The sequence below is a fragment of the Drosophila montana genome, unplaced genomic scaffold (genome assembly GCF_035044405.1).
Source record: "Drosophila montana isolate Dmon_TW-CO22-7 unplaced genomic scaffold, ASM3504440v1 contig_3319_1, whole genome shotgun sequence".
Classification (NCBI taxonomy): Eukaryota; Metazoa; Arthropoda; class Insecta; order Diptera; family Drosophilidae; genus Drosophila; species Drosophila montana.
Window position 1 is genome coordinate 47931 of NW_026998204.1, and position 22553 is coordinate 70483.

Consider the following 22553-nt stretch of genomic DNA (forward strand, 5'->3'; position numbering starts at 1 on the left):
CACCACGAAGTGGAAAATAGGTGGTAAGCAACAAAAGTTCCATGCAACCGTCTTCCGCGATCTTTCCACACTTTCGGGTGGAAGTCCCCCAAAAACAAAAACCCATCTTAGTTCACACTTAAATAAGGTAACTACGGATCAGTTGGAAAGGCTGTAACATTTCTATAGATATCACATAGTCGCATTCCAACTTCCGACTCTTTTGTAATATTATCTAATTGTTTGCGAGGCAAACGTGTTTGTCGATCGTCGCATAATTATCATCGATGATATCTTGATCGCTCTTGAATGACATTGCGTCATCATTGTGAGATGAGTTGATGATGAGTCGAGTTTTTGGGGTATCTTGCGGCCATCTGGGGCCACTTTCACCCCGGGTCTGCGGCTGACATAACCGCGGCCGCGGTTGACCGCGAGAGACGACTTTCTGTGCTCTTAAATTATTACACTACATACTTTATTTTGTACACATGGACACATATACAAGATTGGGCAAACTAGCCAGCTACCCTATAAATACGAAGAAGATGCGGATGCAGATGCGGATGCAGATGCTGGAGGAGATGATGTTGGACTGTGAGCGAATCATAACTTATATCCAATGGGCCATATGAACATGAACATAGACTAGACGACCAATGGCCAGAGTGGCTCCTGCCTAGGACCAGCCGCCGCCGCCGCCGCCGGACCAGCCACCCGTGGGCGCCGAGTAGCTGTAGCCGCCGCTGCCGCCGCCGCCGCCGCCATGTGATCCGCCGCCAGCAGCAGCTGCGGCAACTACTTGGGTATCATCGTGTCCGCCGCTGTAGCCACCGCCGCCGCCGCTGCTGTAGCTGTCCCCGCTGCTGTAGCTGCCGCCGCTGCTGTAGCTGCTGCCTCCGCTGTAGCCGGAGTAGCCAGCGCTGCCGGCGGAGCCAGCCCAGCCGCTGGCGGGCGCTGCATAGCTGCTGTAGCCCACATTTCCGGAACCATGTGAACCGGAGGAGGAGGAGGAGGAGGTGGAGGCAGCTATCACAGCGGCCAAGTGCGCATCATCATGACCGCCGCCGTGTCCACCGCCGCCGCCGCCGCCGCTGTAGCCGCCGTAGCCGCTGCCGCCGTGCGCAGAGGCATCCGAGCTGGCTGCAATGGCCGCGATTTGAGCCACACCATGACCATGTCCACCACCACCGCCGCCTCCGCTGTAACCGCCGCCGCCGCTGTAACCGCCGCCTCCGCTGTAGCCGCCATGTGAGGAGGCATCCGAGCTGGCTGCAATGGCCGCAATCTGAGCCACACCGTGACCATGTCCACCGCCGCCGCCGCCGCCGCTGTAACCACCGCCGCCGCTGTAGCCGCCATGTGAGGAGGCATCCGAGCTGGCTGCAATGGCCGCAATGTGCGCCACGCCGCTGTCATGGCCACCTCCACCTCCATGTCCACCGCTGTAGTCATGTCCGCCGCCATGTCCGCCACCGCCGCCGGCAGCAGCTGCAATCACAGCCAGCTTGCCTTCATCGTGTCCATGGTCATGTCCGCCGGCGCTGTAACCGCCGCCATAGCCGCCGCCGCCGCCGCCGCCGCCGCCGTAATGACCGCCACCTGAGGAGCCATGGTTCTCGGTGATGATGGCAAAGGTGCTTACATGACCGCCGCCGCCGTATCCGCCAACATCACCACCTCCGTAGCCGCCGCCGCCGCCGCCGCCGCCACCTCCATGACTATGATCGTGTATCTCATAAGCGGAAATGTCGCCGCCGCCGCCGCCGCCGCCGCCGCCGCCGTGACCATGGCCATGATCATGACCGCCGCCGCCGTCACTTTCGGGCAGGTGTATGCGTATGTGGACGTGCTCCCGGCCAAAGGTGGGCTTGCCCCAGACGGCCGGACTGGCGAGCAGCAGAGCGCTTAGCTGTGCAAATGGAGGACACTGGTTAAAATCCACTGAAAACAATTGCACCAACAACGGGTCACACTCACTATGAAATACGCCGCCATGTTGCTAGGGTTTCCGACTCAGCTCAGTTAAGGATGTGCCTGCTGTTTGCTTTCGTTTCCTTTTTTGGTCGTCTGCTGGGACAACGACAAACTGTAAATGATTCGGCAAACGGCGCAACGGCGCGTTTTATACACGAAACGAAGCAACGCTAGTCGCCGAATTTAGCCAGAGTCGCCGTTATGTAAGTGTTGGCAAGTGCCAAAGATAATCTTGAGCCGAGAGCGAGAGAGAGAGAGCGACCGAGCGGGAGTCTGCAGACAACGACGGCCCATTGAAGGCCGCCTCGTTTTGCTGTTCGCTTTCGTTTTCGTTTATTTTCTTCTCTCAATTTCGTTTTCATTTCTGTTTCGTTTGCGCGCTCGAGAGTGTTGACCTTTCACACGAGACGAGCGCCCTTTGCAAAACTTGTACGAGATCAAGATCGAGAAAAACACAGCCACCAGCTCTTCCGCTCTTTTTGGTTGTGCGACTGAGGAGGGGAGGGGGAGGGGGGGGGGGGGGGTCTGTGCATTGCTCCACTTTCATTCACTAAGAGAAAATCTGGTTGGGCTACGAAAATTTTAAAATTCAAATTTTAAATCGAATATGGACAACAAAAAAAAAAAATTAAATTAATATGCAAGTTGAGCAGACAAACCGCCCCCCCCCCCTCCCCCCTCCCTCCGCACGACGCTCCCTTGAGCCCCTTCTCTTGTCGTAATTTATTGTTGTTATTTGCTGCCGCTGCTGCTGGTTAGGTATTAACAGTTATTTTGATTGTGTTTACGTTTATGCTTACGGTAATATTGCCGCTGATATGAACTTCCTATTGGCAATTCCTTTTGTTGTTGTTGTCGTTGTTGTTGTTGTTGCTGCCCGTGAGCCTTAGCCTTACACAACAAAAGGAGACAGCAACAACAACAACAACAAGTTGAGCAGTGAGCACTTGCATAACGGCCCCGTTGGCTTGGCCTGGGTTTTGATTGGCCAAACCCTTTTGCTTACGGGTTTTATTTTTTCTTTCTTTGAGCTTGGACTTGAGGCGTTGTTAACCCATTAACAATATCATATGAAATGTGTCTCTCTCTCTCTCCCTCTCTCTCTCTCTCTCTGTCTCTCGAAAATAATTAAGCTGTCATCGGCATTTGTGGCATTTGCTGTTGCACATCAAAAATTGGTTTAATTTGCGCCAGTTACAATTGTTTTTTTTCTTTTTCCCTTTTTTTTTATGGTCGGGCCTAAAGTGTGATTTTTATGTGTGTTAGTGTGTCAATCCATTTAAATTTGCAAAATGTTTTTATTGCCTGCTTATTTGTGTTTTCGGCTTAACAGATTATGTACACCGTTAATTAAAATGCTCAATTTAATAAACTATCAGTTAAAAAGAAACGATTAAGAGCGTTTATTTTCATTAATATCAACGGAACATGCCAAATATTGGAATAATAAATTTACAAAAAGATTAAATAAAAGGAAGTCAATATTTAGGGAACAGGTGATAGTGAGAACAGATGGAATTGGAAACATATGGAAAAAGGAACAAGTAAAAATGGAATATCGTGAAGGCAACACATGAAAATGAAAGTGACATAATGGGAACGGGGTAAAAGTGAAACATTGAATCATGGGGAACAAGTGGAAATTTCACCAGGTTAAAAAATAAGGAACAAGTGAAAATTGAAACATATGAAAAATGGAAAGAATGAAAATGGGAAATCGAACTGGTGAAGTTAACAAATGAAATTGCAAACATAATGAACACCGATTTAAGGTGAAACACGTAATCATAGGGAACAAGTGGAACTTTTTTTCTGGGTTAAAATTTAAGGAACAAGCGAAAATGAGAGCAAGTGAAATATGAAACATATGAACAGGGGAACAATTGAAAATGGAACATCGTTAACAAATGAAAATGAAAGTGACATAATGCGAACATTTGAAAAAAGGGACAAATGAAAATGGAACATAAAGAGGACAGGCAAAAAGTGAAACCCTTAATCATGGGGAACAAGTGGAAATCTTGGCAGTGAAAAGCGAAAGAAGTGATAATTGGAACTAGCTACGAAATCGGCAGACAAATAAAGAGAATGAAGAATATAAAAGAATATGTATTGGATAAATAAATAGTATTTAAAAGTATCTCTTCCGTCTATACATCCGCTTAAGTAGCTCTACAAATGTTAATTAAGATACAAGGGCTACAGGGCTGAAGTAATAAAAGGATTACACACAATTCGAATGGACATTTGCTTAAGTACTTTCCCATGTTTCATTCGCAATTGGTTTCCAATTGGGTTGAGACTTGCCACTGGCTGTTGGAGAAACAACAATCAGATCACGCTCTGTTGCAGCTTTGGCGAAACTGTGCTGTGATTTGCCGCTCATTCTTACATCAGAGACGAGGTCATGGCCAGAGCGCGCCCGCATCCGCATCGCAGCCAATGTATCTGTATCTGCAGCTGTTGTATCTGTATCTGTAACCATAACTGTCCATGATGGACAGGAGCCATTGTTTTGCTTTCGCTGCTGATTAGTAGCACGGTCTTCATTAGCAATATTCATTACCGTTATCATCAGCTCATGAGAGGGGGAGGGGGTTAGGTATATGTAACCATGCAAATCGGTTGATTAACATTCCTCCAAGCCCTGCCAGTCTCGCCGATCAGTTGCCCATCTATTTGCCAACTTAATGAATATACATTTTTTTTTCTTTTTTGATTCACCCAGAAATGTAAACAAAAGACCTATGAAATTGCCGTCGACCGACCAATTCGAATCATATTAAAATCATCAAACCAGGTGCTTACATAAAAGCTACTTCAGCAGCAGCAGCAGCAACAACAATAACTACAACATTGAGGGCAGCTGTTACAAATAAAATAAGAGGGGAAAAGCTTTCCATGCCGCACCGTTTGCTTAGATACCCTGATTTCTTTATTTTTAGATACCAATTTTTAGCATAATCGTATGCGTATTAGGCAAAAATTATCATTAGACATGATAAAACAACAATAATAGCAATAAAGAGAGAGAGAGAGATAGAGGGAGAGAGAGAGAGAGAGGAACATATCAACATTGCAAGATGTAATCGAATATACGTATGAGAGCCTTAAAGAAAGAAAACTTACGCGTCGAACCACTTTAATGGTTCAAATCGTAAATCAAGTTAGTTAAATGCGATAGTTAGGGCTTTTGCTATGGGATTTCCCTCAAAAATATGCTTATATTGAAGCAAATTCTTCGGCTAAAGTTTTACTTGGGCTGTTTTTCTTTTCAGGACAACTGATTTGTCTAAAGTTTCGGTTCATAGTTAACCTCGTAAGCCTTGAATTAATAGAGCCATTAAAGTCCATATCTAAGTAAGTATGTCTTAAAAGCAGACATCTGCAGAGAACGTGTCTAAGTAACCCGGGATATCAGGCAAATGAGCGAGGTTTTGGGCACGAATCTTGAGCTAGTTGCAAATATCTTGCACTTTCTTAGGGTTATGTGAGAAAATGCAGACTACTGATGAGCTAACTCTTGATATATCTAAAATATAGATAAATGAAGATATATAAATACATATATATAAATATAAATATAGGAAAGATACATTTAGAGTCAACAACAACTCCCAGACAGATTAAAGCTGTCTTAACCTTGAGGCCCTTTCCTGGACCCCAAAGATTTACACTGGCTACACAACTTTCTTATAATTCAAATAGGCAATTGGTGCGTGAAACAACAAGAATTTCGTAAACAACAACTTTTATAATAACCATAATAATGTGATTATATATGCATATCCATAACCTTAAATCGTTTTACTCTTCGGTTACATAACTGAGCAAAACACGAGCATATAAAAGAAGCCGCGTTTAGTGTTTCATTTAAAATTTCAATACAAATTATTCGCAATGAACTTCAAACTGGGATTGCTTTTGGCCTTCTGCGCTGCCGTGCTGCCAAATGTGGTCGTTGGAAATGCCAATTATGTCGATAGTGTGCCAAATAAGCCGCTCAACCTGAAGGAATAAATAAATTCTCTTTTTTTGAACATTTCAATTTGCGATTGTGCTTTTATTTATATACATCTACATGTAGGACATGTAGGACATATAGAAGAGTTGGGCTTCGATCTCCAAATGGGTAAAAAAATGTGTTCCAAATTTGGGCTAAGGATTGTGGGCTAAGAATCGGTACAATTAACAAGATGTTTGTGGTTCAAGCTCACGGAAAGACCTACGATCGTTTCTATATGTTTCCAGTTAAACATAACTTCAATTCTTACCCAACTTCTTTCATAAGCATAAAAAATCGTTCTTGTTTTCTAATAAAATTCGCACCATGCATTTATCTGTGCAATGGTGTCGAATCGGTTTATATATTTGCCATATATAAGGAGCCCTGCTTAGGGTTTCATTTTATTTAAAAAGAAATATTTGAAATGGACTTCAAACTGGGATTGCTTCTGGTCGTTTGTGCCGCATTGCCTAATGTATATAGAAATTTGGGAAGTCAGGTGCAATTACGCGATTAAAGAAACCTCATTCAAATTTGCGATTGTGTTTTCTATTTACATGTCTCTAAATGTGGAGTATAATTAAGATATCTTAAAACACAAAAAGTATCTCATACAAGAACCTCAAGGAATCTACTTATATGATATGATAGCTTCGAAACTGAGAGACTAGTTCGACTAGGCTGTTGATGCAGATCACGAATATATATACTGTATACAAATCGTTCTCCCAATAAGACCCGCAAGATGTATAACATGTGTCCAATCGGATTACTGTCCAATTAGCTAGGCAATTGTAAGAGTGGCATATATAAGGAGCCCGGCTTAGGGTATTAATTAATTTAAAAACCAATATTTGAAATGGATTTCAAACTGGGATTGCTTTTGGTCTTCTGCGCTGCGTTGCCTCATATAGGCATGGGCATGGGTCCGAAGCCGCTCCAATTAAAGGAATAAATAAATCTGTTTTTTTGAACATTCCAATTTGCGATTGTGTTTTTATTTCTAAATCTAAAAGATCTTCAAATGGGAGAAAAAGGAGTTGAAAATTTAGAAAATGCCTGCCTGAAAGTGGGAAGTTTTGGGTTAAAGCTCCCAAGAAAACGGGATATATGAATATATATAGACTATTCAATCGGTTCTGTATCTTTCGGAAGTTGGCACGAGTTGACCAACACTTAAGTTCTTACGTAACTTCTTCTTTCATAACCATACAAAATCGGTCTTGATTGTGTCGAATCGGTTAACTGTTCAATTTGACGGTCAATTATAAGTGTGGCATATATAAGGAGCCCAGCTTAGGGTTTTATTTTATTCAAAAACAATTATTCGCAATGGCTTTTAAACTGGGATTGCTTTTGGCCATCTGTGCTGCGTTGCCTGGTCAGTACATGAATATGGCCATGAATCCGCTCCAATTAAAGGAATAAATAAATCTGTTTTTCTGAACATTCCAATTTGTGATTGTGTTTGTTTTTATTTCTGTATATCCACAAGTGTGACATATAGAACCCAAACGGCCAGTTAGGGCCTGTGTGGCTTAGGTATCTGAGCGTCGAACCAGCAAGCGAAAGGTCGCCGGTTCAAATTTGGTAGAAAGGTTTATAAACACTTATTTCAACTAATTTCAAAAATATTAGCCGGGCAGAAGTACTTCTTTGTAGGCAAGTAAAGGTAAGTATATATACATAAGTTCGATTCTAGAAGATATGGGAGGGAAGAGTTTTGGAAGAGTTTGGACATTCAATAACTGGAATAACAACAAATGGATTTGAGATGCGTTACAAACACGATTTGGTTGTGCAATATAGCCGGAATTTGTTAGAGTATAGCCAGCTACGATGATTAGGTAAAACCAAATGAAATGCATTTCAAATACAACAAACTAAAATATATATATATATAAGCAATATGATATATAAGCCAGACCTTAAAAGTCATTAACTAACTGGGAAAATCAAGTTGCAAGTTCGTATGTAACGCTTGATGATGATAAACGGGCAACAGAGAGTGAGAGAGAGAGAGAGAGTGAGAGTGAGAGTGAGAGTGGGAGAGAGAGAGGGAGAGAGGGAGAGAGAGAGGGAGAGAGGGAGGGAGAGAGAGGGAGACTGGGAAGCAGGGCTACATTGATGGGCAACCGGTTGGCGGTCGCACATTAACATTAAATGCAACCAACGCACATCTTCCCCGTATTGCATAATGCAGCAGCAGCAGCAGCAGCAGCAGCAACAAAAGCAGCAGCAGCAGTAAAAAAATCAACTGCAGCAGCAGTAAAAAAAAGCAGCAGCAGCAGCAACCTGCAGTGGAAACCGGCTGGCAACATCTTCGGCAGATGCGCGACGAAGTTTATGCGGAAGCAAAGCTATTCTCAAAGATACAAAAAGGCAACAGGAGTGAACGACTAGCAGATACCCTGCTTCACTTCGCCCTCCCTTAGCTCCACACACTAAGACAAATGATTTCTTGATGGAAGTTCGATCTTTCTGCAACTTTCAGGCCTCAAATGTGACAGAAAAAGGTTGTCAAATTATGAAAGAGAAAGCATTTAGCTTGGAAAATAAACTCTGTTCCACTTTGCAGGACATGGAGGGGGAGGGGGGGGGGGGGGTTGAGGCATTCATAAAGTGAAAACCCCGCACCTTGACAAGTTTTTTGTTTTGTCTCCAGCTCTTAGCTAAAAACACATGATACCCTTTTTTAATATTTTCAACGGGCTCAGTAGGAAATTGCACACAGACACACATACACAGAGCCACACTTATGTGTGTGTGTGTGTGTCAAAAGTTGGCTTTTCCAAAACTGACAAAAAAAAGAAGGAAAACCAGTCGAAGCCGCATTCATGTTAAGACTCGCTGCAGCTGTGCCAGACCTTTGCACAAGTTCAATGGTGAGTTGGGATCTCGTAACTGTGACTATTGTAAACGTGTGTGTGTATGTGTGTGTGTGTGTGTGCGTGTGTGTGGCATAATTGCCAGTCAGCGGGCGATGTAGCTGCACTTTCTTTCTTTTCGGCGCGCTTCCTGGCCAAAAGGCAAAAATTGAATTGCGGCCCAGAAAAAACAGAAAGAAAAACCTTGCAAAAATAAAAAGAAATACAAATAAAATAGAATGCAGTCCAAGGTAAACTGAGAAGAGAGGCACAAAAAAAGAAAAACAAACACACGCACACACAGTTTGCTCTACATATTTAATTAGTTTCCGTTTCCGTTCATATTTGTAATCCGCTGCTGTCGCAGTCTTTTGGGCCACGCCCCCCCAACCGCCCCAATTGCCCCGCCCACATGCTGCGCTTTGGCCTTTGTGCATTGTTTCGAGCTGCATTGCGCTGAGCGTTAAGGCCAACGAATTGGCCCAGCTGCGCCCGGCCCTGATAAAGAACGCCCCCGCCCCCCCGCCCCTCCCTTCTGTTGCGTAACTTATGGCCAGTCATTAGCGAAAGTAAGCGAGAGAGAGTGGGAGAGAGGGAGGGGGGGGGCATGCTCCCCGAGCGATTGCGTTTTTGGTTTATCATTTATTTAAACAGCCTCCAGTTCTGCTGCTCCTCGAGTGTGCGTGTGTGTGTGTGTGTGTGTGTGTGCTTGCAGGGCATTTTTGATTCGAGCTCGAGTCAGATTTTATTGAGCTCTGCATACACACACACACACACGCACACGCACACAATGAGCAATGGCTATTTAATTATGCTGATGAGCCAAGCCGAGTCCGGGTTGAGGCTCACAGCAACACCAACACACACACACACACACGCACACACACATAACACACACACACACCAAAGCACCAAAGCTAACCGTAAATACTCGCCCATCCCCCCCCCGCCCGCTGTCCCCAGTTCCTGCCAATCCGTGTACAGCTTTTAGCTTTGCGTGTTGCTCTACCCTGTTTTTCCACAAGGCAGACGGGGCATATTAGCTTTGAGTTTGCTAACTCACTTGATTTGTTCGTATAGATTTTCTAGGCGCTGCCACGCCCATTTTTCTAGTTTGAGTTTTAAGAAAACTTAACTTCTTACCTAACTTCTTTCATAACCATAAAAAATCGTTCTAGTTTTCCAATAATATCCTCACCATGCATTGATCTGTGCGATGTGTCGAATCGGTTTATATATATGGCATATATAAGGAGGCAGGTTTTGGGTTTTATTTTATTTAAAAAGAAATATTTGAAATGGACTTCAAACTGGGATTGCTTCTGGTCGTCTGTGCTGCCTTGCCTGGTGAGCACGTAAGAGGCGGAATGCAGGCGCTCCAATTAAAGGACTAAATAAATCTTTGTTTCTGAACATTCCAATTTGCGATTGTGTTTTCATGTCCATACATCCATATATCTCTGACATATAAAACCCAAAAGATCTTCAAATGGGGGAAAAAGGAGTTGAAAATTTAAAAAATTCCTGCCTGAAAGTGGGAAATTTTGGGTTGAAGCTCCCGAGATAACGGGATACACGAATACATATAGACCCGTTCTGGCTATTCGATCGGATCTGTATCTTTCAGAAATTCGCACCATTAAAAATCGGTCTTGATTGTGTCGAATCGGTTAACTGTCCAATTAGATGGTGAATTATAAGAGTGGCATATATAAGGAGCCCGACTTAGGGTTTTATTTTATTCAAAAACAATTATTCGCAACGGCTTTTAAACTGGGATTGCTTTTGGCCATCTGTGCTGCGTTGCCTGGTCAGTACCAATATGCGGGAATGAAGCCGCTCCAATTAAAGGAATAAATAAATCTTTGTTTTTGAACATTTCAATTTGCGATTGTGTTTTTATTTCTAAATCTAAAAGATCTTCAAATGGGAGAAAAAAGAGTTGAAAATTTAAAAAATGCCTGCCTGAAAGTGGGAAGATTTGGGTTCAAGCTCCCGAGATAATGGGTTATATGAATACATATAGACGCGTGCTGGCCATTCGATCGGATCTGTATCTTTCGTAAGTTGGCACGAGTTGACCAACACTTAAGTTCTTACGTAACTTCTTCTTTCATAACCATACAAAATCGGTCTGGATTGTGTCGAATCGGTTAACTGTTCGATTGGATGGGCAATTATAAGAGTGGCATATATAAGGAGCCCGACTTAGGGTTTTATTTTATTCAAAAACAATTATTCGCAATGGACTTCAAACTGGGATTGATCTTGGCCCTCTGCGCTGCCTCATATGGTCGATAGTGCGCCAAATAGGGTCGACTGGGTGGATGCGAAGCCCGTTAAATTACAGGATTAAGGAAATTCTCTTTTCTGAGCATTCCAATTTGTGATTGTGTTATTATTTCTATATATATGCATCTGCATCTGTGACATAAAGAAGAGTTGGGAGGCTGAAATATTTACTGAAGGCTCGAAAATAGCCAACAAGATCTCCAAGATCTCGATTTCTCTCGAATTATTTCTTTTTTGGTTTGTATAAAACTTCTAGAAATAAGCAACAAAGGCAAGTAAAAATATTCTAGTCGAGGCTGGGACTGCAAACTTTGGATTGTTCAGTCTTGAATAACTACTAAGTATATTTCTTGCCGGATGGTTATAAGATTTTCAGGTCTTTAAGCTGACATTCAAATATATGTCATATCTAAAAACAAAGATATAGGCATGGTTTTTCTTTCAATTTTGATGCAGGCAGTACAAGCTGTCTAAAGGGTTAAATATATATTTTTTTCGTGTACGCTAAACAAGAAAACATGTGCTTTTAGATATGTTTAAAAGCCTCAATATTCGATATTTATCGATTTTGTAAAGTTATCGGAATAGTTCAATAAACTAGGCTTAATGTACACAGCTTATGTTTCACATTTTGTATTCCTAGCTTTTATTTTGGAGTACGTCAGTTTTATTCAGATAAAAAGATGAATGGAGTTGGACATGTTTAAAAGCCTCAATATTCGATATTTATCGATTTTGTAAAGTTATCGAAATAGTTTAATAAACTAGGCTTAGTGTACACAGCTTATGTTTCACATTTTGTATTCCTAGCTTTAATTTTGGAGTACGTCGGGTTTATTCACATAAAAAGATGAATGGACATGAATGGAATATATATATATATATATATATAAATTTATATATTTTGACATCTTTTAGAGGGTACAAACGCTTTTGGCACGCAAACAAAGTATTGCGCAGTCGTTGTTAGTTTCAGTTGAAATCATTTTCACTTGTTTGCCTTTGGGCCAGTTGCCGGGTGTCCGACGGGAGGCCTCTCTCCTGCCTGAGCTGATTTCATATGCATGGCCCAGGAGCAACGCAGATTTGATGGCAATCCGCACCCAAACGCGAACTCGCCCTTCGCCCTTCGCCCGACCCCGACAATCTGTTTCATACTCGATATTTATGGCTTCCTGGGCATTTACATATAAATATATATATATATATATATTTATATATTTACACGTGTATCTGGGCATCTTGCGTGGCTCTGCGGCAGTGTTGCCAACTGTCGCTAAAAATGGCTAACTCTTATATCGAGCAGAGCTAAGAAAAAGCTGAAGTCAATTGGCAGGGTATCAAGTATTTGTTGTAATAGGTAAATTAGTTTAAGAATCGCAACAAATTTAGATAGTGTGCCGCTAAAAAGTTTGCGGCTAAATTTAGCCAGAATAAAGCTAATTTGCCAACACTGGTTCAACTATAAATAACTGCACAAGCTTAAATAAGTACAATTGCCTTAGTATTAAGAGGCAAATGCAAATGTAATCAGCGTGCGGCTAAATTTAGCCAGAATAAAGCTAATTTGCCAACACTGGCTAAAATATACACGCTTAAATAAACACAATTGCCATTGTTATAGTGGGCAAATGCAAATGTAATCAGTTTGCGGCTAAATTTAGCCAGAAAAAAGCTAATGTTCCAACACTGGCTAAAATATACACGCTTAAATAAGTACAATTGCCATAGTTATAGGGGGCAAATGCAAATGAAATCAGTTTACGGCTAAATTTAGCCAGAAAAAAGCTAATTTTCCAACACTGGCTAAAATAAACACGCTTAAATAAACACAATTGCCATTGTTATAGTGGGCAAATGCAAATGTAATCAGCGTGCGGCTAAATTAAGCCAGAAAAAGGCTAATTTTCCAACACTGGCTAAAATATACACGCTTAAATAAGTACAATTGCCTTAGTATTAAGAGGCAAATGCAAATGTTATCAGCGTGCGGCTAAATTTAGCCAGAATAAAGCTAATTTGCCAACACTGGTTCAACTATAAATAACTGCACAAGCTTAAATAAGTACAATTGCCTTAGGATTAGGGGGAAAATGCAAATGTAATCAGCGTGCGGCTAAATTTAGCCAGAAAAAAGCTAATTTTACAACACTGGCTAAAATATACACGCTTAAATAAGTACAATTGCCATAGATATAGGGGGCAAATGCAAATGTAATCAGTTAACGGCTAAATTTAGCCAGAAAAAAGCTAAACTGACAGCAGCAGCAGCTGGTTTATGCACTCACCTTTATCTTCATTCTGCGCTGCGAGCGTCTGATCATCACTCATCTTGACTGATTGTCCTCGTTAATGTCCTTGTGCGTGGGTGCCCGGGTTGCTATTGTTGTTGCATGTCTTGCTTGCTATTCCCTCTCTCCCTCTCTCTCTCTCTCTGTCTCTTTCTCACTCACGCTTTGTCACTGTTTCGCTAGAGTCCGTGCTGCTCACACATTGGGATCGTCGCATTTAGCGTTAAGATTGTCGCCTTTGTTAACATTTCGCAGTTCTTTAGCATTTGTTTGGCTGGCAGCTGCCTTTGGGCCGGGTCCAAAGGCGGCGTTAAGGCTATGCAAATCTGTTGAGTATGACAGTTTCCAATGATGGGCATCGCCTTCCCTTCCCGTTTTGCAAATCCCTTTTTTGTTGCTTTGTTGCGTTGATTATTGTTGTTGGCCCGACATTTTGTGCTTTGTATTTGGGTTAACTGCAAAATGGCAAACGAGAAAAAAGCGACAGCTTATTAGTTTTTCAGCTCATTTATAGTTATCTATTGCTAAATGGGCGCACGCACAAAATACTCGCACATTTTCAGGCAAGTAGTCCCTACATTATGGGAATTGTGTTGGGGATTCACCTCGGCGCTTATAGTCCGATTAAAGTGGAATTCTTATCAAAATTACTTTTTATTATTATTCTTAGAAATATATAGAAACATAAATATGCTCTCGATTTGACTATATTTGTCTTCAGCTAACCGAAATACACATTCTGGAAAATTTTTTGGGGATTCGGTGCTTATAGTCCGATTAAATTAGATACCTGATCATATATATTTTTCTATTATATTTCTATATTAAAATACACAAATATTATATACCTATTTGTCTTCTGCTAACAAAATACACATTATGGGAAATATGTGTTGGGGATTAACTTCGGTGTTTATAGTCCGATTATTATCAAAAATGTTAAGAGCTTAAAATAGTTTATTCCTGCTCAATAATACATATTATTATTATTCCTATAAGTATGTTATATATTTATATAATCACGAATTAACTATATTTGTCTTCTGCTAAAAAACTAAACTAGTTGATGGATTCGAACCAGCAACCTCCTCGCTCAGCAGCCTAATTTTCTAGGAAAAGCGTCACGCATCATCATATTTCATCTTTGAAGACAAAGGAAAAAGAAAATGTTTCCCTGATTTTCAGTTAAGTAACGCCCATATCTGGTAATTCCCACACATATCTTTTAATTTATGGCTCTATTTAATTTCTGCTGCAGCTCGATTTGCTGTCAATTGTGGACGTCATTAAACGGAAATTGGCTGACGCTAATGCGCAGCTTAAGACACCTGCACGGAGGGGCTTATGCGGCGTGTACGTAATGCGCTCGCATTACGTTTACGTAACGTATACGTAATGTGCGTAACGGAAATGATAAACACACACACACACGCACACTCAGAACCGGAAAATGTGCAAGCTTTAAGACTTAAAGCTATATAAAGATAAAGTTAATTAACATTATGGCAACACACTCACACACACACACACACTCACACACAATTGCACACACGTGCGCACAACTAAAAGTAAGTTACAAGAATTGATAAATGGCGCACAGCAAAAGGCAAATAGAAGGAGGCCACGCTCGGATGCTGCTCGCAGCTTTTGTCTGTGCGTGTGTGTGTGTGTGTGTCTTTACCGTTATTGTTGTTATTGTGGGCGTGTTTGGGGTGTTTGGGCAGGCCTGCTTCCTGTTGTGTTTTACAAACTTCTTGACACCGCTGACGCTGGCGAAATGGAGAAACGTTAGATGAAGTGCCATAAAATATTCAATATCAAGTTTGCCAGCGCGCGCACACACACACACACACACACACACACAGACACTCGCATAGTGCAGGCAGGTGTGATGCCTGCCTCCTGTCGGAAGCCACACTGTGATTGAGCGCGGGCGCAGGGAGTTGTGAGGGATGGGGGGGGGGGGGGGGGCTTGGCGCGCAGGTGTCAAGAGGGCGCAACAATGCAGTCATAAAGGCGGGCCCGGCCTTAGAGAGCCGTATACTTAGGTACAGTGAACGCTCGCTTCGAGCGAACAGCAGGAAGAGCAAATTAATAATTTATTTTAAAATAAATTTAAAAATTCTTAATTAAATTTATAAATAATTTTAATTAATTACGTAATCCAAAAATATCAAAAATAAGCCCCTATTAAAATAGTTTTCAATTAAAAATAAAAATGAAATTTAAATATTATATAGAGATTTGTTTATATGTACGTAAAACTTTTCTTAATCTAAAATCTTATGTATTTATATAATTTGTTATTATTTCCAAGAAAAAAATCAATTATTGAGCAAGCAAGAAAAGTTGTTGCACAATAAAAGACTCTGCGTGCATTTTCTTTGAAATAAATGGAAATCGAGTTTGTGGGCGGCTAAAGGATAGGTTACTGTATCTGTATATATGTGTGTTTGTGTGTGTGTGCGGACAGTAATCAGTAAGCGGAACCCCTGCGGTACGCGGCCCCCTTCCCCCCCCCCCCTTTGCCCCACCTGGGTACACCTGCAGCGCTTTTTGTTAAGCACACAAATCGTCAAAATATTTTTTATTACAACAATAAGAGCAGCACGGACGCATTAACAGAGCCAAGCGGCCGGGCGAGGTTATTTTAATTTTTTTCTTCTTCGTTGTTGTTGTTTTTCTGGGCGTGACCTCAGGCCGCGTGAGGGGGGCAGCGGAAGCTGGCCTGCGCCTTGAGCTATGCTACACTCGTTTTTCCTTTCTTTGCCAACTGCGGCACGAACTGCTGCTGCGCTAGTTAAGTGCAGAACATCAAGCGCTAATTTATGGGCCAAAAACAAGAAACAACCAAAAAAAAAAAAAAACACAAAATGAAGGGAACGCCACAAGCCGCAACCGCAATGGCCGCACAGCAAAGGCCCCGCCCACCAGGCAAACACCCGTTACCCGCCCACCACATGTATTAAAACAAACACACGCAAGCACACAAATGTTTGAGTGCATTAAAATGTTCGCTAATTTACCTTTAAATATGTTTAATTGCTTTTTATTGCAGTTGTTGTTGTTGTTGTTGCAGCTGCAGTTGGTATTTTCTTTATGTAATCGCTGAACAACGCACAGACACACACACACACACAGGCACGCGTACGCAGGCTTGTGCGTGTGTGCATTTACATTTCAATTTGCCAATGCACCAGTTACTATTTATATATACACATACATACACACATATTCAGATAGGTACATGTAAAATTGCTTGCGGCTGCATTCGATTGTTGCTATTTGCTTTGCTTTGCTTCTGGTTCTGGTTCCTTTTTACTTCACTTAACTGCGGCTACTTCAATTGGCCACAGCTGGGCACACTTTTGTTATTATTATTGCGGTCGCTGCTGCCTGCCTGCGCTATTGTTGTTGTTGTTGTGTGTATATATTTTACATTAATTACATTTTTATTTTAGTCGCAATCGCCGTCTTGCGATTCTATGCAACAATGCTAACCAAGGAAGCGGAGGAGCTGGCGAAAGCAACAAAAAATAGCGCTGGCACGCACATTGTTTGACACACATACACACACGCACACGACGACGACAACGACGACGGCAGCGGCGGCGGCGTTGCACGCACACACCTTAAGCTGAGAAGTGTTATTACAATTTACTGTTGATTTCGTTTTGCTTTTGTGCGCGAGGGCACCGTGCGCGCGCGAGCGAGAGAGCAACAGCACAAGCGTCACAGTTGCTTTGATAGTGTGTGTGTGTGACTGTGTATGTGGCTGGTCTTGGCTACTGCGAAAGCGTGCGAAAGAGCGCGAAAATGTAGGTTAGTTTCCGTTATATCCTGCTTTACAACAACAACAACATGCACATTTCACTCTATTTTTGGGCGCAGAAGACTTTTTCGCTGCTTGCACTTGTAAATCTCTGTTTCTCAGTCCCCCCGACTTTGTGTGTGCTTGTGTGTGTGTGTGTGTGTGTGCGCGCGTGTGTGTCAGTGTGCTGTCCTTTCTCTTATTCGTTTTTGTTTCTTTTTGTTGCTGGCTTTTTTTTCATTATGATTTTATTTGTTCTTTTGTGTTTGTGTGTCTAGCACTACGGACGCGTGCATTGCAATGGCGACTGCTCGGTTCTAAGGTTCGTTGGTGACTGACTGCGAGCAAACGGGTTTTCCTTTCCGTTTGACGTAATCTGCAGAGCAGCCATACACAAAGCACGAAATTTCCCCGTATTGCGCACATGCCAGGACACGCGAGCATGGTACTTTTCTCTCTCTCTCTCTGCAATTGGCATGGCGTGTGCCATGTGCGTGTCGCAGCGAGCCACGGCAACTGTTTTGGCCAAAATGTCAAAAGCAAGCGACCGACCAGGCCAAAATAGTTATGAAGACAAAAAAAAACGTGGCTTGGACTCGGCGACTCGGCTCATGGCCAGCGTCAATTTGGCACAGTTCCTTCTCCTGCCGGCATAAACAAATGCGCTGCTGGGCATGCCCCAATTCCCATTATTTTCGGCCATGCGGCCGCTGCGCTGCCACGGCTGCTGCTACTGCGGCTGCTGCTCTGCTGCGGCTGCACCGCAGGCCGCTGTCTAAAAATGTCAAAATTATTAAGCACAAATATGGGCCATTGACTAACAAAAGAATTGAAGCTGCGTCGCCTCGCGCTGCACCATTCAATTCAAATCCAACTTAACTGCGTGGCGTATACGTAATTTAACCGGTGTGTGCCAACACGGCGTATGCTTCATTTCGGCCTTGAGTTTCGGGCGCATCCGCAATGCACTACAAAAATAAACAATGTGTTAATAATGCTCAAAAAAAATAAAAATAAAAATATATATATGCTGATATACTATGCTTTTATTTACGTATTTAATGGCCGTATCAGAGCAAAGCTCGCTTTACTCTTTCCACGACGTTTTCTATGCTCCCAAGTTGAACTCGCAGTTGCGAAACTGATAAGAACTGCGACTAAAAATCTTCTCTAAAATGGGTCGCTTAGTAAGTAACTAACTAAACGATTTATCAATTGAATATGCCTAAATATAATACACCCATATTTAACAGCAAGGCCTCGGAAAGAAATAGTGGGAAATTTCGAGCTGTAAGTGGAATTTTTATCATATATGTCATCTTTTCGTTCCGGCTTAACTTGGTTGTTCATTGTCCGATCTTAATGAAATTTTCAGGGCTTTTTTATGACATAAAATAAGTGTAAATTTCAAAGACCAAGATTGTACCACCAAAAATGCAAAAGTTTATACCATTTTAAGGGAATCGGGCGGAGGTTACCAAAAAATGAAATATTCTGGATCTGTCTAAGTCATACAAGAGGCTACATACCAAATTTGGCGTCTCTAGCTCGTATAATCCTCGAGTTATGCTTGAGAATATTTTGGAAACGGGAAGATGCTTTTCGTATAGGAAATTATATATCGAAGGATTGGCGGTAGCTATAGCTAGATCGATTCAGTTTGTTCTAATGAGTAAGAAGAACAGAAGGCAGATGAATTGAATGTAAGAAGAGAAGAATTTGAATGTATTTGTATATAATCCCCCTCTCCCTCTCTCTACCTGCTAACTGCATTGTTTCTATATAGAACTACAAATGCGACTACTTAATAAACGGCCCACGCCTTGGTTCAAATTAATGCCCAGATAGAAAACCCCATTGAAATTGTGCGCTCAGTGCGCATCAAGAGCTTCTGGAGCTCAGAGCTAGCTGAACGCAAAATAAAGTATAAATTTGAAAAAAAAATAACAACGCATTTTCGGGTTTAGCGTGATAAGCGCCGAGTTATCTGCAGCAGCAACAGCAGCTCAAGGGAACTCTATCCAATCTCCGCGATGCTGTGGCAGCAGCTCCTTCTCCTTCTCCTGCTGGCCGTTGCGGCCTGCCGGGCCACGCCCAGTTCGAATCATACCGCCCGCTATGAGGAGTCGACGCTGCGTATACTTGATGCGGCCACGGAGCGTATGCGCGGCATTTGGGATATGCGCAGGCGCATCTTTCTGCAGCTCACCTCGAAGGGCAAGTCGCCGTTGGGCGGCCAGGCGCCCAGCAAGCAGGAGGTGGAAACGGAAACGTATAAGCTGGCGTTTGAGCTGGCGGCCAATTTGAGCGTTGTGCCCGTGGAACAGCTGAGGGATCCGCAGCTGCGACGTCGCGTCCAGCGTCTGGCCAAGCTGCAGCTGCAGGGCCTGCGGCCGGCGGACTACGAGCAGGCCAAGGATCTGCTGCGCGCCATGCAGAATTTCATCAGCGGCTCGCTGGTCTGCACCCACGACGACTGCTCCGCCCGCCGGCCCCTGGCCATGTATCCGCAGATCTACAATCAGAATATGCGCAGCAAGAGCTACGAGGATCTCAAGCTCAACTGGTACAGCTGGCGCAGCGCCATCAATGACAAGGACACCGCCAAGTCCACCTTCATCGACTATGTCCGTCTGCTGCGCATCGCGGCCACCTACAATGGGCATGTGACGCCATCGCGCACCTGGTACCTATACTATGACACCGAGAACTTTCAGGCCGAGATGGAGGAGGGTAAATAACAATCCATTTATATATACACACAAAACTATTTTTGCTGACTGACTGATTGATTGACTGATTTATTGGCTGACGATTGATTGACTGTTTGATTGATTGACTGATTGATTGACTGATTGATTGACTGACTGATTGTTTGACTGATTGACTGAATGACAGCTGACGATAAGCCCACAGCGCAAGCAAAAGGGTAGGATTTAAGGGATGGACAACTAGAATTCTATATCTTTGCATAAATAACTGAGTATACTGATTGATTGATTGACGGATGCTCAACACTCACACAAAAAAAACTGGGAAGAAAATAGGTGTGCAATTTTCAAGGCCATAACAAATAGCTAGTTATTTGTAAATAAAATTATTTGTGCTGACTGATTGATTGACTGACTGATTAACGAACTGTTAATATGCCCCCAATCAAAGCAAAAAGGTTGCAATATGGGGCTCCAACTTTCAAGATCGGCTTAGAGAAGGGTAAACAAAACAACTAGAAATCTATATATATATATAAATATTTGTCCTGATTGATTGACTGACTGATTGACGAACTGATGATATGTCCACAATCAAAGATTTGTGGCTCCAAGTTTCAGGTCCGAAATAGAGAAGGCCAAATAGCATCTAGAAATTTGTATATATAACTATTTGTGCTGATTGATTGACTGATTGAATGAGTGGCTGATTGATTGAGTAGTGATGAGCTATAAATCGAATATATAAAGTCGGATCTGGAAGAGATTTAACTTTTTGGATGGGTATCATCCTGCTGCGACATTTACTTGTGTATTCCCCAGTTATCTGGGAGATAATGCCGCTGTATCGGGAAATGCATGCCTATTTGAGGCACTCGGCGATGCTGGCCTATCCGAAGGCCAACTTCAAGGATGATGGCGCCATTTCGGCGCCCGTCTTGGAACAGATGTTGTCGCAGGCATGGTATTCGCATCAGATCTTTCGCTCGCCGTATCCCAAGGATCAGCTGCCGTCGGTGCATCATCGGCTGGAGGAGGTGCTGGTGACGCCCGTCAAGATCAACAAGAAGGCAACCGAATTCTTCGAGTCCCTGGGCCTGAATCACATGTCCGAGTAAGTGACAGAGAGCAGAAGAGAGAATTTTTTGGACTTAACTATGAAACTTTTGCCAGCGGCTTCTATGAGCGCTACTCGCGGCGCATGAACGACGACGAGGGCGGGCCGGACTGCAAGTCGCAGGTGTACTACTTTCCGCCGGATGTGGCGCTGCGCTACTGCCCCAAGCTCGACTACAAGAAGATGATGCAGATCCATGGCACCATGGCCGAGCTGCAGTATAATATTTACAAGCGGGAGCTGCCCTTCGGCCTGGACACGGAACCGTGTCCGGGCTTTGGCGCCGCACTCGGCGAGACCGCCGTCCTGGCGTCGGGCACGCCGCGTCACCTGCACCGCCTGCACATTCTGTTGAACGAGAGTCTCACCGAGAATCAATCGCTCAATCGTCTGTTCCGGATGGGCGTCCATACGCTGCTGGCCGTGCCGCAGTATTTCATCAACGACAAGTTTCTGGTGGATGTGATGGACGGACGCATTGGTGTCCAGGATTACAATTGCGCCTTCTGGCGTTTGCAGGACAAATTCGCGGGCGTACAGCCGCCCATTTGGCGCTCCGCCAAGGACTTTGATCTCGACTTTAAATTCTATCGCGGCATGCAGCCGGAACGCTCCAATACCAGGTCGGGCTACGAGACGCACTCTCAGATCCTTCACTAAACTGGTTTTTTTTCGCTCTGCTTACCAGAAAGTTCATCACGGAGATTCTGGGCTTTCAGTTCTATCGCGCCTTCTGCCTGGCCAGCGGCCAGTACAAGCCCGGAGATCCCAGCTATCCGCTGCACAACTGCGACTTCTACGACAGCAAGGAGGCCGGCGCCCTGCTCCGGTACGTATTCCATTCGAATCCCCAGCCAGACTCATTCCATATCTTGTCTCCAGCGAGATGATGCAGCTGGGCGCCACCCGGCACTGGCGCGACATTATGCACATTGCCACCGGGGAACGTAAACTGAGTGGGCGTGGCGTCTTGGAATACTTTGCGCCGCTCTTCACCTGGCTAAAGGAGCGCAACATGCAGCTGGAAATCGAGCCCGGCTGGGATGCCGATGAGCGTAAGTCGAAAGTTTTGTTACGATTAAAACCAATCCTATAATCTTTTCATTATTTCCATGTCCAGTTTGTCGCAAGGAATAGGAATTGGAGCACATTTATCTGGGTGAACCTATCAAAAATATTCATAAAAATTAAATTTCTACTAATAAAAATACCTAGCCTAAAGTCAAGATTGAAGATTTTATAGTTTTAAAAAATTTAAAATATATTCTTCTAAATAATTGAAAATATATTCAAGATAATATAAACTTTAATTGTACTTCAAGCGTAAAAAATTTATACTTTAATACTTACAAATTATCATAAGGCCAGGAAAAAACTGGAAAATGTAAAGTTTGCTCAAAATATTCTGGAAAGCAATAAAAGGTTTTTCATTATTTTCGATCGACATTTCCATTAGCAGCTATATGATATAGTGAATCGATCCTGCCTGCTTCGACATATTT

The 22553-nt window shown here is 43.1% G+C and overlaps 3 protein-coding genes and 1 long non-coding RNA gene across 7 annotated transcripts in view; 2 read left to right on the forward strand and 2 right to left on the reverse strand.

Moving 5' to 3' along the window:
* Window positions 1-13547, reverse strand: part of NaCP60E (Na channel protein 60E) — a 38184-nt gene extending 24637 nt beyond the window's left edge. For all 4 annotated transcript variants that reach the window (XM_064690987.1, XM_064690985.1, XM_064690986.1 and 1 more), the window contains exon 1: window positions 13410-13547. In XM_064690987.1, coding sequence (XP_064547057.1) covers window positions 13410-13452 — 43 coding nt within the window. In that variant the 5' untranslated portion in view covers window positions 13453-13547. The remainder of the gene's footprint in view (window positions 1-13409) is intronic.
* On the reverse strand, window positions 517-13538 carry LOC135434406 (loricrin). The gene is made up of 3 exons (XM_064690989.1): window positions 13410-13538; window positions 1960-2068; window positions 517-1891 (listed from the first exon to the last, which is right to left on the reverse strand). The coding sequence occupies exons 2-3, from the start codon at window positions 1975-1977 to the stop codon at window positions 659-661; spliced, it is 1251 nt and encodes a 416-aa protein (XP_064547059.1). The 5' UTR covers window positions 1978-2068; window positions 13410-13538; the 3' UTR covers window positions 517-658.
* On the forward strand, window positions 8778-10250 carry LOC135434408 (uncharacterized). The gene is made up of 2 exons (XR_010437236.1): window positions 8778-8847; window positions 10008-10250. It is a non-coding gene; the product is annotated as an uncharacterized LOC135434408 (long non-coding RNA).
* A 5595-nt stretch (window positions 13548-19142) lies between the features above and the next one.
* Window positions 19143-22248, forward strand: Ance-5. The gene is made up of 6 exons (XM_064690976.1): window positions 19143-19956; window positions 20757-21048; window positions 21108-21674; window positions 21740-21880; window positions 21934-22106; window positions 22172-22248. The coding sequence occupies exons 1-6, from the start codon at window positions 19257-19259 to the stop codon at window positions 22186-22188; spliced, it is 1890 nt and encodes a 629-aa protein (XP_064547046.1). The 5' UTR covers window positions 19143-19256; the 3' UTR covers window positions 22189-22248.
* The last annotated feature ends 305 nt before the right edge of the window (window positions 22249-22553 follow it).

Coding starts and splice junctions, on each gene's coding strand:
- Ance-5 (XM_064690976.1), top strand. CDS start 19,257: ATGCTGTGGCAGCAGCTCCTTCTCCTTCTCCTGCTGGCCGTTGCGGCC. Junction 21,049..21,107: donor GGCCTGAATCACATGTCCGA/GTAAGTGACAGA, acceptor AACTTTTGCCAG/CGGCTTCTATGAGCGCTACT. Junction 21,675..21,739: donor CCGGAACGCTCCAATACCAG/GTCGGGCTACGA, acceptor TCTGCTTACCAG/AAAGTTCATCACGGAGATTC.